This window comes from Anser anser (genome assembly GCF_964211835.1).
Source record: "Anser anser genome assembly, chromosome: 2".
NCBI classification, from domain to species: Eukaryota; Metazoa; Chordata; class Aves; order Anseriformes; family Anatidae; genus Anser; species Anser anser.
Window position 1 is genome coordinate 647,132 of NC_139721.1, and position 16,930 is coordinate 664,061.

General features: G+C 64.4%; 1 protein-coding gene across 15 annotated transcripts in view; it reads left to right on the top strand.

Moving 5' to 3' along the window:
* Positions 1 to 16,930, top strand: part of MROH1 (maestro heat like repeat family member 1) — a 48,860-nt gene that overhangs the window by 27,805 nt on the left and 4,125 nt on the right. For 11 of the 15 annotated variants that reach the window (XM_083826350.1, XM_083826359.1, XM_083826360.1 and 8 more), the window contains 7 exons: positions 1,275 to 1,429; positions 2,190 to 2,355; positions 3,121 to 3,317; positions 10,365 to 10,502; positions 12,327 to 12,441; positions 14,315 to 14,461; positions 16,166 to 16,354. In XM_083826350.1, coding sequence (XP_083682476.1) covers positions 1,275 to 1,429; positions 2,190 to 2,355; positions 3,121 to 3,317; positions 10,365 to 10,502; positions 12,327 to 12,441; positions 14,315 to 14,461; positions 16,166 to 16,354 — 1,107 coding nt within the window. Of the gene's footprint in view, positions 1 to 1,274; positions 1,430 to 2,189; positions 2,356 to 3,120; positions 3,318 to 9,741; positions 10,116 to 10,364; positions 10,503 to 12,326; positions 12,442 to 14,314; positions 14,462 to 16,165; positions 16,355 to 16,930 lie in introns of those variants that run through there. The other 4 variants (XM_083826353.1, XM_083826354.1, XM_083826351.1 and 1 more) reach the window with 1 other exon arrangement.

A 16,930-nucleotide genomic window follows, 5' to 3' on the forward strand; every position in this document is an offset into this window, starting at 1 on the left:
GGTGAGGGGCTCTGCTGGTACAGGCGGGGTGCTGCGCTCAGGGGCAGGAGCGTGATGCCCAGCGCGAGGAGGGAGGCCTTTAACGCCCGTCCTAAGGGACTTGCTGTCGACTATTGCTGTTGCATTTCTGGCCAGAGGAGCGCTTGCCCAGAGCTCCTTGGGGCTGTTGCTCCTGACCGTTGCCGTTTCCCCTGGGCACGTGTGCGCGCGCTCTCCTCCCGCGTCCTCACGGGCCGGGGAGGCTGCGGTGTGGTGCGGAGGCGGTGGCTGCTGGCGAGGCCGGCTCCGTTCTGGCTCTCGCTCGAGTTGAGGAGTTCAGAGGAGCTCACTTTACCAGAAGAGCTCAGGCTCCCTGTGAAACCTCTGCAAGCTCTGGGGGAGCCCAGGGTTCCTGGCTGGGAAGCCAGTCTGGATGCTTGCAGGGCTTAGAGGTGCTGGACACAGAAGGCTTTTTTGTCTAATCCACTACCTTTAGGGCTAAGCTCCCCCTTTCTCCTGCGGTAATTGGAAACACCGGGTCTCTAGCCGCTCCTCAGGCTTGCTTTCGCGCTAGAGCTTCTGCTAAAGTCCTGTTCACTACCTATTAGCCTCTCTCCGGCGTGGGATTGCTCCAGCTTACATGACTCACCTTTTGGTCAGATCCAGTCCAGCCCAGATCCTGAAACCTGAACTGATGCTAAGCCCCGGAGTCCGTGGGGCAGACCCGCGCGCAGCTGGGGCCGGAGTGCTCTGCTGCTCTGCACTTAATCTCTGGAATTTGCTGCCAGGCCTGGTCTGTGCATGAACTTCCTATTTGTCTTAACGTGCGTTTTACAGCCTGCAGTGAGTGCCGAGGTGTCTCCCTGCGTTCAGCTTGAGTTCCTCGTAGGAACTTGCTCGCTGAGCTCCTCTAACCAGCCGCGTCGAAGCTGGGGTTTAGCACGAGCGCCGGGCCAGAGGGCTGCAGCGCAGGGGCTGGGCGCACCCTTGTTGGGTCTTCATTGCCCTAAGGGTGCTCGGCGGTGTCACCTGGCTCTGCGTGGCAGGGGGACACCCCCGGGGGATCCTTGGCCTCGCAGAGGTTCTGCATGAGCCCTGTGAGCGGCGAGGCCTCCCCCAGCCCGCAGACTGGCTGCCGTGTCTGGTGGTCTGTCTGCCCCTCGGTCGTGTGCTGAAGCCCTGCTGCGATTGAGGGGAAGGGGAACACATCCCGTCTGCAGGGGTGCCCCGTGGTCACCCCGGGTGCTCGCACCTCCTGGCCCTCAGCTGGACGCTGCTGTCTCCTCCTCCCTCAGGTGCCCGACATCATGAGCATCATCCACAGCAAGCTGCAGGAGGTGGACGAGGAGCACGTCAGGAAGGCGGCCCAGCAGACGGTTTACATCCTGGCCTCCCAGCACAAGAGCGTGGTGGTGTCCAGCCTCCTGGGCAGCGCGCTGCCGTTCGACAGGTACCGCCCGGCTCTGCCGCGGTGGCCCGGCGCCTGCACGTGCTCTCAGTGCCGGGGCTTCGGAGCAGCTTTCACTTAAGCTGCAGCTAATCTTCTGGCTCCTTACCCCAGTAATCAGACCCTGCTGGAATTTCCTTTGTGCGCTCAAGGATCAGCACGTCCACTTGCTGCGGGAGCTGCCTTTCTGAGGGCTTGCTGGGCTTAGAGGCGCGAGCAGCGCGAACGAGCAGAGCTGGCCCCAGAGAGCTGAGCGTGGCTGGGTGCTCGGTGCTGCTGTACAGAGCAGGACACCCCCTCTTGAGCAGAGGCTCTCCTATTCCTCGTTCTGTAAGCCCTGCTCCGCTCGTACCAGGGCAGGCAGCTTGCAAACCACGTGGGGCAAAGCAGGACCCCTCCAGGTGCCGGTAGTAAGAGAGCCCTGAGGGTTTGGGCTGGGCAAGGCGCAGGAGGCACTGGCCGTGCTTCCCCTGGCTCGCAGCGCCTGGAGCTGCTGGGAGCCACCCACAATGGGTCTCACACCAGGGCTTGCCTCGTTGGCTCGCACCCCCTGGGCTTGCTTTGCCCTGCAGTGAGGTGCTGGCTGCAGGAGGAGCGGAGCCGGGTGGCTCGTGTCCGTGTCCGGCTTTGATACACTCCTTGTCTAGGCATCTGCGCCGTGGGTGACGTGCCCCAGGTGGTGCCGGCGTGGGGAGGGGGCTGGTGCTTGCTGCCCCTCGGTGTGGGGCACCAAAGCAGCACTCCCCTCTCTGCTCTCCTCCAGCCACACGTGTGCCATGTGGAGGTCCCTGGCCGCCGAGCCCACCCTCACCTCGCAGATCCTGGAGCAGCTCCTGGAGAAGGTGAACAGGGACGTCCCGTACAAGGAGAGCAAGTGCTTCCTGCTGGGGAGCGGGTCCGAGCGCATCGCCACGCCGCTGCCCCTGGCCGTAAGTGTCCTGGTGCTGGCCCTGTCCCGTCCCCAGCCCCTTGAGGCCGCCGGTCCCAACACCTGGAATGCTTTTTTCATTTCCTTGGCTCGGGGGGGTTGTGCCAGGCGTGGACTCTGGAAATAACGCATCGCTGTGTAATGCCTATTAGAGCTAATCCACAGGCTCGTAAAAAGCCTCTCAGGTGTCCATCCTCAAGGGAGACCACTTTGCATTTTATCCCTTCAGAAAAATAAACCCAGCTTGGCAGCTTTCTAAGCAGTAAAGCAGCTGTGAAAATTTCCTCCTCCTCTGAAGAACCAAATGCAGATGGTACAGGATCGGCTGCGCTGAAAGCAAACATTCCTCCCCTCCCCGCTCTGTTTTTAACACCCCTGTATATTGTGCCGTGTAATTACGGCTTTTTAAATTGGCCGGAATAGGGCTCTGCAAACGCGGCGTGCCTGTTGTCTTCCTGCCTGTAAAACCCAAGCCCTTGGATCTGCTCCGCGTCCCCAGGTACGGGCTTCAAGCCTCGCCGTCCCCCGCTGGAGACACCCGGGTTTCCAGGGGAGCAGTGCTTCTGACTGCCCCCGCGGCTGGGCTGGAGCCGCGTTTGGGGTGCGGGGAGATGGTGCTGGTGCTCGATGTCGGTGCTTCGTTAGGCTCGGGGCTGCGGGAGAGGGAAAAAGCCCTCTTGCTGCCTCACCGGGTTATTTACTAACAGATACCAGCGTGGTGTGGGAGATCCCCGCCTAAGCCTCCTCTCCCGCGCTCTCTCTCCAGGCCACATGTGCTCTGTATGAGATCATGTCTGCTCCGGAGTCTGGGGCAGCAGTGCTGGGACTCTACGCGCCGCTGTTTGTGACTCTCCTGCTGCGAGTCAGCTGCACCGTGGGTGTTCAGCTACCGAAGAGCCTGCAGAGCAGGGAGAGGAGGAGCAGCAGCCTCAGCCCGGCCCCCCGGAGCCTCCATCCCTGCAGGTATGGGGCGGAGGGCGGCTCTGCGACCCGCCACGTGCAGCTCGGTGCCCTCGCGGCGCGCGCGGCGTTCCTGCGGGCCGGCGGCTGGGCGGCAGCACACCGGCCGCAGCGTGCTGGGTACGAAGGCCTGACCTCGGTGCTGTGGTCTGGGTCTGTGCTGTTTGTTTTGCTTCCTCCTGCGGAACAGAATCTCTAAATTGGGAAGCGTTAAACGAGCCGCTCCTGCGGCTGCAGTTAACGACGCGCTCCCTAGCCCCAGCGCCAGGGCCCTGCTGTGCTGGTTTGTGCTGCTGCCCCCGGGGGGCCGGCTCCGCTGGGCTGGGCTGGGCATGCCGGAGGGGGCTAATTTCTTCTCGGGTGAGGAGAGGAGCTGGCAAGACCAAAGCTTCTGGCTTCGTCAAGTCGATGGCTGCAGCACGTCTTAGTCATGCCAAATTACTGGCTGCTTGAGCAAACACATCAGGGCCACGCCACCTTCTCCGCGCAGACACGGCCGTGCTGAGCCCAGTGGATGTCTTGTCCTCTGTTGGTGCTTTCAGCCCCCGGTGGCCGAGGAGGAGCCCCAGCAGGGCCAGGGCCGCAGACACGGCGTGTGCCCAGCCCTCCCCTGCACACGGGGCTGCGGTCCTGCCTGGTGCTGGGCTGCGGGTGCCTGGCGGCTGGAGGATGCCACCCACCTGGGGTGGGTGTCTGCAAGGCCGTTCTGTCTCTTCTGAACAAGCATCCTCTGGCTGCTGGCCCCCGCGCCTGGCTGGGGTGAGCGGGGCGCTTCGGGGTGCTGCTGGCTCCCCCTGCTCCGGGGGCTCCTGCCCCAGCCTTGCTCAGGGCCAGCTGGTGCTCTGCTGCGTGCTGGTGTAAGCACAAGGTTTCAGGCTTTGTAAAATTAGTGGGACCAGCCTTTAATGAGCTCTTTACAGCCTGGGATCACGCATGTGCACGTAGGGTGGCAGTGATCCCGGTGGCAGCGGAACTCCTTTTCCCATGCAGAGCTCACGTCAGCACTTGCCGGGTGGCTTGGGCTTCTCTCCTTGGTCTCTGCGTGATCCCAACTTGAGCAAAACCTGGGCAGTTTGGTTTCCTCCAGCCCAGACCGTGCCCAGCGCTGACACTTCATCGTCAGAGGCTGTGTAAGCAGCTCTCGCAGGGTAGCAGAGATACGCTAGTCCCTTCGGCTTCCGATCGCGCTGCGCAGGACAGAGCCACGCAGCGTGCCCGCGGGCTGGGTGTCTGCCCGCTGGTGCTGTGCTCTGCGGTGCAGCCACCCTGCCCCAGTGCGTGGGGTCTGGGCCGAGCTCCCCAGGCTTGGCAAACGCCTTCATGTGGCTGCATCGAGCACCGAGCTCAGAGCAGCGGGCGCTGCGCTGCTCTCCGCGGACAGCAGCCGCTCTGTGCTGCGGGGACAGGCAGGGCGTGCTCAGCGCCTGTTTGGAGAAAAAAAAAAAAGTGGTGCTGTAAAAATGACAAAGCCAGGTGAGAATCACTGCAGCGGTGAGTAATCTGCTGGAGCCAGACCGTCGGGTGCAAACACCAAGCGGTGCCCGTTGGTTTGGAGCAGCGCGTGCTGGCGGATGCACGCAGCCCCGTGCACCCGTCCTCTTCGGAAGGGGGAGCCCAGAGGACGTCTGCAGGGGAGGCTTGGCCCTGCCTGCAGAGGAAGAGGCGGACGTGGCACCCCTCTGCCAGGTCCGAGTCCCGTGCCAGCCATTGATCCATGTCTCTGCTGAGCACCGTCAGTGCCTGCTCGTTTCCCGCAGTGCCTTGGCACCGGGAGAGGTGCGAAGTCGTGAAGGCAGAGCCAGCACAGGGCTGCGGGGCTCTCCCCCCCGGGCCGCAGCGTGTCCCGGTCCCTGGCAGGAGGCCGGCTGGACAGGATGGCCCCGGGGGCCCTTCCAGCTGGGGATGTTCGGTGGTTCTGTGGCTCACCCGTGGGGCTGCCAGGCTCCTGGGTGCGGGGGCAGCGCGAGCCCCATCCTGCTGGGGCAGAGGGTGACGTGCCGGCTCGCCAGCCTCTGCCTGCGCCCTGCCCGGCTCAGCCGTGGTGCTCCTGCCGTGCTGAGCAGTGCCGGGGCTGCTCTGCTCTCCGGTGCCTCTGGGCTGCCGGGGCTGTGCCGGAGCGAGGAGCAGGGCTCGTCTCTGCGGCCCGTGGAGCCGGCATGGATGCGAGTGCGATGCTCGCGCCGCACACGGCCGCTCCCCTGGGGGGGGCCTCGTGCAGCGGCTCTGGGGCTGGGCCAGGCACTTGCCCCGGCACTCACCCTGTGTCCCTCCGTGCCGGCTGCCGCTGCGGTTGGTGCCCGAGGCAGCACCGGTGCCCTCAGCATTCGGCCCTGCCTCCGACAGCTCATGTGCCGTGGCAGCCCCAGCATCGTGGCCCTGGGTGCCCTCGTCCTGCTGCAAAGGGTCCGGCTGACGAGTGTTGCGTTGGCTTTAAAGCACATTAAGTCTGTGGAGGTGCTGGGGTGAAGGCCGTGAGCGAGGCAGCGGCAGCAGGAGGTGCTGCGGCCTGGCCAGGCCTGCCGTGCCTGCGAGGCCCTCGGTCGGCTCGCTGTCTGAAGGCTCCCCTGCGGGCGGAGGCTGTGCCCTGGTTTTCAGGCTTGGTTTTCTTACAGGCTATTATTAGCCTTGGGGAAAAAAACAAAGCCTGGAGGAGCGCACAGAGACACCAAACACAGTGGTGGAGAGTTAAAAGGGCTCTGGCATCACTCGCCAGTTCATTTGTCAAGTCCCAACGGCGAAGAGCCGCCGCTTCCTCGCCCCGGGCGCGGCGGCGTGGGCTGTGCTGAGCAATACCCTCCGTCTGCTGGGCACGCGGTGGCGGCCCCGGTTCCATCGCGGAAAGCTCCTGCTCGCTCAGAGGGGGACTTTTCCAGCCCGGAGATGTGATGAGTGGAAACAGGTTGTTATGCTGGATGGCAGGGCTGCTATCTGATTAGCATTTTATTTAGACCACATGTTAGAACAGAATTAAATGAACCTGATGTGTCGGAGGAGCGGGCTGGAGCACGGCTTGCCCCGCCGCCGTTCCTGTGCCCGTGGTGCTGGCAGCTCCCTGCACCCGTGGCACGCGGCCTGTCCCCTCGGGGCGTTTCTGCGGGGGGCTTCACGCAGAGCCCCGGACCCGGGGCGGACACCCCTGCTTCCTCTGTGGCTTTGGGTTGTGCGTCCAGAACTGTCTGTTCTCATCGCGCTCTTCCCCGTTAACGACTCCTGGAAAAGAGGCAGGGGCAGATCCCAGCCAGACCCCGCACCAGAGCCGCGAGCAGGACTTAAGGAAACTTGAAGCAACTGGTTGCCTCCCAGGGAAGGAGGCGCAGGAGCCAGGAACTGCTGCTCTTCCTCCAGAAGTGTCTGGACGACAAGCAGCACTCGGGACGCAGACCAGGACACGCTGAACTATTGCTGCGGCCGCTCCTCCATCGTTCGGGCTGGGCGAGCCCGCGTGCCCCCCGGCCGTGGCTTCAGTTCCTGTCCACGTGCACTCCGCTGATCCCGAGAGCGAGCCTTTGGGGTGCAGGAGCCCCTGGATCCTGCAGTGAGAAAAGCTGATGTGCTGGCAAGGAAACGGAAGGGAGTCAGCGGCTCCTGGGTACCCGTGTCGCAGGCAGCACCGGCACGGGGAGGGGAGAGCCCCCATCGTGTCCCTGCAGCACGCGGGGAGGCAGCCTCCTTCCTCCTCCCCTCCTCTTCCTCCCCCATCTCACCACCGAGCGGGGCAGCCAGCTTGGTCCAGGGCTTGCTGGGCGAAGCGGGGAGGCCGGTGCTGCGGGGAGGCCGGTGCTGCGGGGGTGTCCTGGCCGCTGCCATCGCCGGGGCTCGTCTGAGCGTGGGCGTCCTGGTGACGCTGGCTCTGCTCCATCAGCGCCCGGCCACCACGCTGCTGGCACACGGCGTCTGTCCTCGGGAAGGAAAACGGCCCTCGTTGCAGCTCCCCGGCCGGGGCTGGCACAGCTGTGCCCGTGCTGGGTGTCCTGGTGCCGTTTCTCAAGTCTCGGGTGCTGCTGCAGAGCAGCGCTGCCCCGGCTGCCCCCTGTTCCCCAGGGGCATTGCCGGGGGCAGGAGGGTGCTGGCAGCCGCGGGCCCCTTGCAGAAGAGGCTGGGGCCGGGGGCAGGGGCCAGCAGGCTGCTCTCGGGGCCGCGCGGCTGCTGCGTGGGTGCAGGCAGGTAGCTGGGGCCGCGTGTCCATGAAGTCATTGCTGATGGATGGAGGGGGAAGAGGCTTTGTCCAACGCGCAGAAAAAAACGCCGAGATGTGAAATTCCAGCCCCGTCCCAGGAGCTGGTTACAATATCAAAGCAATTTCCTGTCCGCGTTTTGAGTTCTGAGTCTCCATGATACTTAAATGCCAAAGAGAGATGGTAAAGGTGAATATGATAGCTTGGCAGGAAAAGGAGTTTGGAAGACACAGGCTTTTGTTGGAAAGGAAGGAAGTGTCTATAGGACACGGTGGAAAAAGCAAAGCTTGCGAGCGAGCGCTCGGGCCGTCTGTCCCGCAGGAGCCGCCTCGCGCCGCGGTGGCTCGCTGGCCCCGGGCTCCCAGCCCCCGGTGCCGTGAGGCCGAGCCAGGAGCTCGTGGGGAGGCTCGAGGCGAGCGGGGGCTTGGCTGGGTGATGGCCCCCGAGAGCCAGCACCGGGCGGGGGCCGTGCCCTCGCCTCTCAGACCTCACCCGTAGCCACAGAGCTGGCGGGAAGGTCCCCGGCCCTCGCTGGGCTCTGTCCTCTGCCGGAGGCTTTCTTGCTGCTGTTTTCTTGTGCTGCAAGAAAAATCCCACCCTGGCTTTCTTGGGCTAAGCCACAGCTTCACCTGCGCGCACACGAAGCGCTGAGGCTTGTGCAGGTTTCCTGCCGTGCAGAAACGTGCGCGGTCCCCACGGTGCCCTGCTGGCTGCTGCAGGAGGGTGGTGGTCCTCGTCCCACAGCTGGAGGCGAGGCTCGGGGGCGGGGGGATGCCGACAGCGAGGACAAGGGCCCAGGAGCGGGCCGGGGGCGTAGCAGGGCCTGCTGGCGTGGCCTGATGGATAGGGCCGTGGGGATCGGGTCGGTCTTGTCAGCAGGAGGGGAGGCTGGTTGGGGCCAGGGGTGCTGGCTGCTGGTGGTGCTCGGGGAAGGTTCCTGCCTGCCCTGGGGGCACTGAGAGCACGGGGCCGGGCAGAGGTACGGGCACAGACCTGCTGAACACCGGCACCAGGTTGTCGCTGCAGCCCGTGCAGCCTCTGCCGGGCCGAGCCTGCTCTGCAGGGCCGTGCTGCTGCGATCGTGGGGGCTGGTGGTGGTCTGGGGGGGTGGTGGTGGTCCTTGGCACCAGCCGTGGTGGCGGTCCGTGGCTGGTGGTCCCCAGCCGCTGGCTGAGCAGCAGGGTGCTCAGCTGGAGGAGCTGCCGGGTGTTGGGCTCTCCTGCTCCAAGTGTGTCGGGGTACGTCAGGAGACCTTCCCTCTGCACCAGCTCCTGTGCAGCGCAGCAGCCAGGGTTTTAGTCCAGGCTGCTGGGGGGGCTCTTTGGGATCAGGGGCTGCCGCCTCGCTCCGCGGAAGGACCTTGCTGGAGGCCCGTGCGTGTCTTGGAGGCCCGTGCAGGTCGCTTTGGGGTTTCGGCTGCAGCAGGGAGGCGCCGCAGGAGCTGTGCAGGCGGCAGCAGGTCGGGCTGGCTCTGCCTGAACACGGGCTGAAAGCCCCTGAGGTCCGCGTAGCTGGGCTCCCGGGCACTGAAAGCAGGGCTCCTCTGTGTACCGGCAGGCTGGTGTGGACAGATGGCGGGGGATACTCCAGCCTAAGGTTTTATTTAATTAGTAGTTAATTCCGTGTTGTCCAGGAGCCTTCGTGGTGCAGGGATGCTCAGAGCTCGCGGAAGGACTCTGCTCCAGGCAGGGCTTCGCACAGAGCTGAGCGAGCTGGCTCAGTAAGCGATGGTGGTCCTGCTTTTCCGTTTCCATCCCTGCCGGACCCAGCTGCATGTTCCTCCGTGGGTGCCTGTCTCTGGGTTCTCCCGGGTGGGTCCTGCGGTGCAGACATCAGGCTTGGGCATCGCCCGCGCCACTGTGAGGGCAGCGTGGGGCCAGGCAGCTTCTGCTGGGGCTCGTGGCGGGTGCTGGGTGGCTGTGGATGGAGAGGTCCTCGTGCTTTGAGCACTGGAAGTGCCTGTGCCGAGGAGCAAAGCAACCCTGCTCTGTGCTCCTGCTTGTCTCCTTTCCTGCTCCTGGTGCGTTGTCCTGGGCAGATGCTCGGCTTTAGCCCTTGGTGACGCTCTGCTCGGCGAATGCATCCTCGAGGCGCTTGTCCCCGGGGAACCCCAGACCTGGCTGCAGGGAAGGGTGCAGACATGCAGCACAGAGCCACCAAACGCTCCAGGTCTGGCTGTGGTGGGGTGTGTTTTCCGTGCATGCGGTGGGTGAGCGCTTATTTTCCATCATTATTCTCAACTTCGGACACAGGAGAGCAGAGATCGCACGTCCCGCGTTAAGGAAGGCCGGGGTGTCCTGCCGCAGAGCCCCGGGGTGCCCGTGCCCTGCAGCCCTGTCCCTACACGTCCCTGCCCCCCGTCACCGCAGCCCAGCCCGCTCCTTCCAGAAGCCAAACTAGCAGGCGCCCGAGTCGTAAGCCGAAAGACCTTTGTGTTGAGACACCCTTCCTAAATCATGTTTTCTTCGTGTGTGTGGTAAATACATTCCTCTTGCTCATATTGAAGGCTAAGATTTATCCATTACTTATATTTGTTTTGTTTTGACAGGATAATGTATGGTTCCCATATGTTGCTCTGTGCTCGCAGCAAAATAATCCCTACCTATAAAATATTAATGCAAAAAAACCCTCCTTAAAGTAGTTCTGGACTTCTTTACTTTTCAGCCTATTGTCTTGGATCACTTTAATGGCAAATGTCACGGTGCAAATGGAAGTAGCAGTGAGTTATGGGTTTGTCTCGCTCCAGCTGAAGCTCGCTCAGTCCTCGGGTGCCTCCGCACCAGCCCCTGTCCCGGCGCTGCCGCGTGCCGGGCTTGCCCCTCGGGCCGCGGGCGGCTCGTGCCGCGGCGTGACGGCGCGGTGCTTCTCTCCCCAGCTGCGCCGTGGAGACGCTGAAGGTGATGCTGGCCCGGGGCGGCAGCGAGGCGGTCACCAGGGCTGTGGGCAGCGCCGGCGGCTGGGACCTGATGGCGAGTCCAGAGAGGCACCACGACGGCATCGCCGTGCTGGCCGGGTGAGACGCGCCGCTCCCGCTGCTTCTCCTCCGGCACCGGTGGTGGCGTGGCCGCGGGGACCGGGCGTGCTGCGTCCCGGGGCAGCTGCGATGCTTTGCAGCCCGTGCAGGGTCCCGAGGGGTTCCCGGGGGTCAGGGTGGGACCGCCGGTGGGGTGGCCGGGCCCAGGCCCCGCGCGCTGGAAGCAGCCCGGGCAGGGGGTGACTCACTGTCGGCCTCTGTCTCGCCCGACGCCTGGAGGTCAAAGCGGGGGGAAGTGCTCGTTACTGGTGCGATCGGCCCCGGGACTCGCTGCTGGGGGGGCGGGAGCGTGGACGGGCGCCAAGGGCTGAGCAGCGGTGCCGGGAGCGCGGTCAGGCTGGATGCAGCCGATGGCTCAGCTCCCTTTGGGCTGAGCATCCCACGGGTCCTGCTGCCACGTGCCTGCCACCCCGCACTGCCTGGTGCCCATCGCCCCGGCTCGCCAGGAGGAGGCCGGGGCTGTGCAGCAGCGTGTCGGGCTCATCAGCAAAACCCCCGCTGGTCTCGGCCGCTTTGATGAGCTTGTCGAGGCTGTGCCCTTCTAACGAAGGTGTGACGGATACTGAACGGTCTTGGGTGGATTTTTTTTTTCTTTTTATTTTGCTGCTGCTGAAATGCCCACGCCGTTCACCAGGTGCTGCAGCAGCACCCAGCCCTTGCAGACGGCTGGCTGCAGGCTGGACGTCCCCTGCCTGCCCTCCCGTGGCTGCTGCGCGGCCCCGTGCCGAGGGCAGTGGGGCCGTGCTGGCACAGGAGCGCCCGCAGGGACGGCCCCGGCCCCGGTCCCGATCGGCGCGGCCTGGTTCAGCTCGGGACTCCGCTGTCCCTCCACCCAGCGCGGTTAATAGCTCTTGGACGGCTGAGGAGGAGACGACCGGTTTGGGATTTTCCAGCGTTCACAAAAATGCTTTATTGAGCCTCCTGAACGCTTGTGTGTCTCATCCCAAACAAAACCCGTCCCTCCTGGCCAAGCTCTGCTGGAGCAGCCGCTGCGGCCGCGGTGCCCGACCCAAAGGGGGCTTGGAGCTGGGTCCCCCCCGTGGCTCGTCCCCAGGCCAGCCGGTGGCAGGAGGGAGGTGGTGGTGACAGGCTGTGCCGTGCCTGTCCGAGCAAAGCGTGGGCCGAGCTGCGGGCAAGAGATGCTTCGCTGCCCGGTGCGGTTCGGGTTAACGTGTCAGTTACCTTGTGAGCAGCCCCGCGGGGGTGGGACGGAGCAGGGATGGGTGCAGGGCCGGGTTTCAGTGGGGGCAGCGTGGGTCACCCTGCCAGCAGCCCCTGGGCACGGACACGAGGATGTGAAACCATTAGGGGTTTGTCCTGGCTGTGTTTGCTGCCGCAGAGCCGCAGGGCACGGGGATGCAGACAGCAGACAGAGGGCGAGGGCTGCCAGGCCCCCCCCGCTGGTCCCCACTTGTGCGGCGCTGCTGGGGCGAGGGGAGCTGCCCGCAGGGCTCGGAGCTGCCCTGGGCTTTGGCTGCCCGTCCTGCTGGCCCCGCAGGAGCTGTTAGCAGGGGCACGTGGTGGCTGCCTGGCTGCTGACGCCCCATGGTGCGGGGCTCGGTGCCAGCGCTTCACCGCGCTCTGCTCGTGGGTCCCTGGGTCTGCGGGCACAGGAACCTGCTCTGAGCACCCCGCGGTTCCTGGCCACCGATGACCCCGCTGCTATAGATCTGGGGGGCTGGTTTGTTCCCAGCGCTGCGTTCCCTTCCTCTCGCTGCCAAGTTTTGCACCGTTGTTTGCGCGGGCTGAGCCCGTCCCCGCAGAGCGTCCCGGTGTGGGTGACGCGGCCCCTTCTGTCCGCAGCGCCATGGCACGCCACGCCGGGCCCAGGCTGCCCCTGATCGTGAAGAACCTCGTCCCGACGCTGAGCAGCGTGTTCGACAGCCAGAGGATCACCACCACGGCCTTCTTCGCCGAGGTGAGGAGGGGAGGTGGCTGCTCCTGTCTGTCCGTCTGCCCGTCCGTGCCCGGCTCCGGGCAGGAGGCAGCAGGGACGAGGGTTGCCCTGCAGCGGGGCCGTGCCTCCGTGCTCGCGGCACGGCGCAGCCGCGGGCTGTCCTCCTCGGCTTCCCGACCCTCTGGCAGAGGGGATGGCAGAGAAGTGCGTGCAGGAGTCCAACTCTTAACGCATCACTGCAGTGAGCCAGCAAGCCATAACTCCCTCCTTACGTACCACCTTAAGGAATGAGGTGACTCAAGTCCTTTCCTCTGGCGCGGGGCAGCGCGGCCAGCAGACGGTAACACTAGCTGCGCGTACATACCACCTTAAAGCCCTGGGCCGCTCGAGGAGTGTTTGTTACATAAAGGAGCACCTTATGCCAACAATGCAGAACTATATCCCTGCTTATAAACCACCTTTTAAATTCTCAGCTGCTTAAGCAGCCTGGGATTAAGGCACTGTTTTTATTTTCTGTTTGGCTGGGGGAGCTGACGGCCCTGCTCTTGGATCCCGTCCCAGAATCTGCTTTAGTTTTGGAGTGTGGTTGGCTCTCTGCATCCTTAAAGGGTTTAAAATAGCAGTTTTGCCTCACCATGGAGCTGGAGGGGAAGGAAGCAAATGCCTGTGTCTCCCTCTCTCAAAACTGATGAGGTGAGAGCTCAGTCCCTTTTCTCGCAGCCGTGCCAGTGACGGAGATGACAGAGTGGAAGCGAGGAGGGGAACGGCCACGGGGCTGTGGCAGTGGGGACCGGCGGCACCGGGCAGCGCAGGGCCAGCACGCTGCAGCCGCTGTGCCTTCAGCCCTCTGTGCCTTCAGCCTCTCCGCAGGCGCTGGGCAGAGGTGCGGAGCGCTGCCCTGGGATGCCCTGGGTTAAGCGGCTGGATGAGGGGCTCCGTGCCAGCCCCGAGGGCGGCTCTGGGGTGCTGGCAGCCCCTCGCTTGCAGCCACCAGCTCCCCCACGTCGGGCTGCGGGTGCTGCGCCTGGGGTCCCCGGGGCTCCCAGCATCTCCCCGCAGGTTGCTGAAGCCCAGCACCAGGCTGCAGCAGCCCCCGGGAGCCCCTGCTAAAGGCAGCGCGGCCGCCTCGCAGGTCGTTAACCCCGGCGTGCCCCTCCTGCGCTGGGCTGGCGCCGACCCTGCCGCTGCAGGCAATTAACGGCCTCCCCAATTAATGGCCTCCCCAGTTAACGGCCTCCCCGGCTCGCTGGGGACGAGCCCCGTGCTGTTCCCTGGAGCCCGTCCGTGTCCACGCATGGCTCTCCCTGCAGCCCCAGGGATGGGGTCAGGGGGAGAGCAGCCCCATCGGCTCCATCCAGCCGGGGGTCCCGAACCACCCCCCAGCTCCATGCCTCTGAGCGCTCCCGGGGCTCGGCACGGCTCGCCAGGAGCTCTGGCGCTGGGGACGCTCCCGGTGCCGTGCTGCTCGGCTGCTGCGCAGCCTGGCGGGACGTGCTTCAGCCCTCGGGCCCTGCAGGGAGCCCGAGCTCTTCCCCGCTGCCCTCAGCTCACCCCGGAGGTGGTCTTGCACCTCGGTCCTGCTCCGGGGGGACGCAGTTGGGTCCCTTCTGACTGTCCTACGTCATCCGTCCCTGGGGTCCTTGACTTACGTGTTACAAATCACTGCAGGTTCCCCAGATCTGAGCACCTGTGTAGGGGCGTGAGGGCTGCCCCAGATGTACGTCTGGATGACCTGAGCGTAGAGTTAGGGTCTGAGAGAACTGGGGACAAACCAAGTCTGCCTTGGGCTCTTTCCCAGAGTAATGGGATAGGAGCACCTGAATCAGAGGCATCAGCTCCCTTGTGGTTTGAGGGGTTACTGTCCTGTCACTGCTGATGCTCTCTCCTGCTTCAGCTCCTTAACAGCAACGTGGTGAATGACCTGATGCTGCTGGAGACCGTGATGGATAACATGACGGGGAGGCAGAAGGACCCCTGCATGCTGGTGCGGATGCTGGCTCTCCGGGGGCTGGGCAACATCTCCTCGGGGTCGCCAGAAAAGGTGAGAGCAAACTCCGTGGCACGCCGCCTGAGAGCCCTTCTGGGGCAGGCTCCCAGCTGCTCTGAGAGATGTCTGTAAAAGCCTGGTTTGGAGGAGCCGTGGGGGGACCGGCTGGCCCGAGCAGGGGTCGTGCTGTGGGGCCGCCCCCAGCAGCAGCAGCAGCAGCAGCATCGCGCCTGCGGGAGACGTGTCGGCCCGTTGCCCTTTCTGCTTCCTGCTGCTCTGGTGTCTTTACCAGCTGATAAATGGATCCTTAAATACAGTTATCTCCTGTCCCGACGGTGGGATTCAGGCAGGCCAGAATTAGTTTTCCAGATCTCCGAAGTGCTGCGGTCGGGGCAGCTCATGCCGGAGGCGCGTCCGCTGGAGTGCAGGGACGGGATGCTCCGTGTCCACTGCTTTTTGCTGGGGACCTGCAGTCACGGCTCTGTCCCACAAGGTTCCAGGTTCAACCCTGTCTGGGACGTGGCTGCTCGACCCCGTTCCTGCCCCGCAGGCGTGGGATTGCTGCAGTGCGTCCTGCACCGGGCTGCCCACGCTCTGCCTACCTGGTCCCAGCAGCAGCGGCGTGGGGCTTGGCGGGCGTCTGCTCCGTGCTGTGCCAAACCCTGGGCAGGGGTTGTGGGCGGGCCAGCCCTGGGCACACAAATACACCACTGTGAGCTGCCACTAAAATATAAGCAGCTGCTAAAAATACCGTTCTGCTGGCGTAGCCTGGGCAGAGCTGCTGATAGCGCCCGATGCTCTGCTCTGCGTGAGCCGCAGCGCTGCTGTGGGCAGCAGCTGGGGAAGCAGGAAGGCAGCAGCGCTGTGAGGAAGAGGAGGGCTGCAGTGAGCCTCGTACAACGCGGGAAGGAGCAGTGATGGTCTGTTGCTGGCTTCCCTGCTGCATCCAGCAGGAGCAGAGCTCAGTGCATCTGGGTTTCCCACGTGCCAGGGCCGGGAGAGCTGCCCCCGTGTCACTAGGGCAGTGCCTCCCGAATCTGCAGTCAGCTGGGAGCAGGGTGGCTGCGTTTAACGTTAGTGCTGCAGTTGCTCCTTCCCTTACCTGCTAGGGCGACCTGGAGCAACGCCGACCTGGCGTGGCTGGTGGGCTCAGGGCACGGCAGTCCCTTCCTGCACGTCCCCGTGGCACAGGGTCGCGATGCGATGTTCGCTCCCAGCCGTGCTCCGTGAGCTGCACTGGACGGCATGGCCTGATTTGCAAAGCCGAGCGCTCAGAATTAAGCGATGGCAGACTTGATGTGGCTTGTGCAAACTTAATTTCCCCCTTTGCTGCTTGTGCACCGGCTCTAATTACGCAGCGAAATGCTGCGCCGATCGCTCCAGCGGGAGGAGAAGCGGTGCCTGCGGTGAGCAGTTGCCACGTGCAGTGACTGGCCTGTGCCGAAGATGCATTGCGCTCAGCAGCTGTAATTTAATTTAATTCCAGCTCCTTCTCTCTGGAAGCAAGGGTGAGGCAGGAGCTCGCTGCAGGGCACCGTGCAGTGATCAGGTCACTGACTTCTGGGGACGCTGCGTTTGGCTCGTCCTGCTTTAAGAAATGACCCTGAGTTAGCAGGCCGGGTCCCCCGCCTGGTGCTGGTGCCATGGCACAACCTAGGCATGACAGAGCCCGTCCCGGCCCCTGGGGATGGCCGAGCAGGGCCGGGTCCCTGCCAGGCTGCCCCACAGCAAACGCTCCTCTCATCGCTGCCCTTGCAGGTACGGAAGCACGGGGCCAAGCTGCTGGCGTCCATGGTCAACGGCATGGACGACAAAGACGACCCCCACAACCTGGTTGCGCTCGAGGCCATGTCCAGTCTCTCCAAGCTCCTGGATCACTTGGAGGAGAGAGACATCCAGTCCATGCTCCTCCACATCGCCATCAGGATCCGACCCTTCTTCGACAGCGTAAGGGAGCCTGGGGGACAGAGCTTGTGCCTTTGTCATGTCTAAAGCAGCTTGTCCGATGAGCCAGGGCCCGCTTGACAGATGGGTTCCATTCCCAGTGGGCAGCAGGGTCCAGGCTGTGCTCCGTGGGTGCTGGGGGACAGGGAGGGGGCCAGGTCTCTGCAGGCATCTGTCCCGCGATGTTCCGCTGCTCTCAGTGGTCTCTGCGTCCCCCAAACCCCTCCAACATCACCGCCAGCTCCGCCACGGCACGGAGCAAGCCGAGTGCAGGATCCTGCCCCCTGCTGCTCCGGTGCCACCCTCGGGGAGCACCCCAGCCCCTGCAGCACCGCACTCCGGCTGCGGGGGCTCCTGTGGCTCTCCCCAGCCTGAGCAAAACCGCAGCCAGGCGTTACCCAGCCCCTGTCCCGGCTGTGCACCCCCCCAGGCAGGCAGAGCTGGACGTGGCACAGAGACCCCATCCCTGAGTGGGCTCAGTGCCCCCCGGGTGTCCCCTGCTGTGGGGCTCCGCTGCAGGCAGTGGTTGGAATTGGGGATATAGGGGCCGGGGGCTGTGCCGTTGGGGAGTCAGAGGGA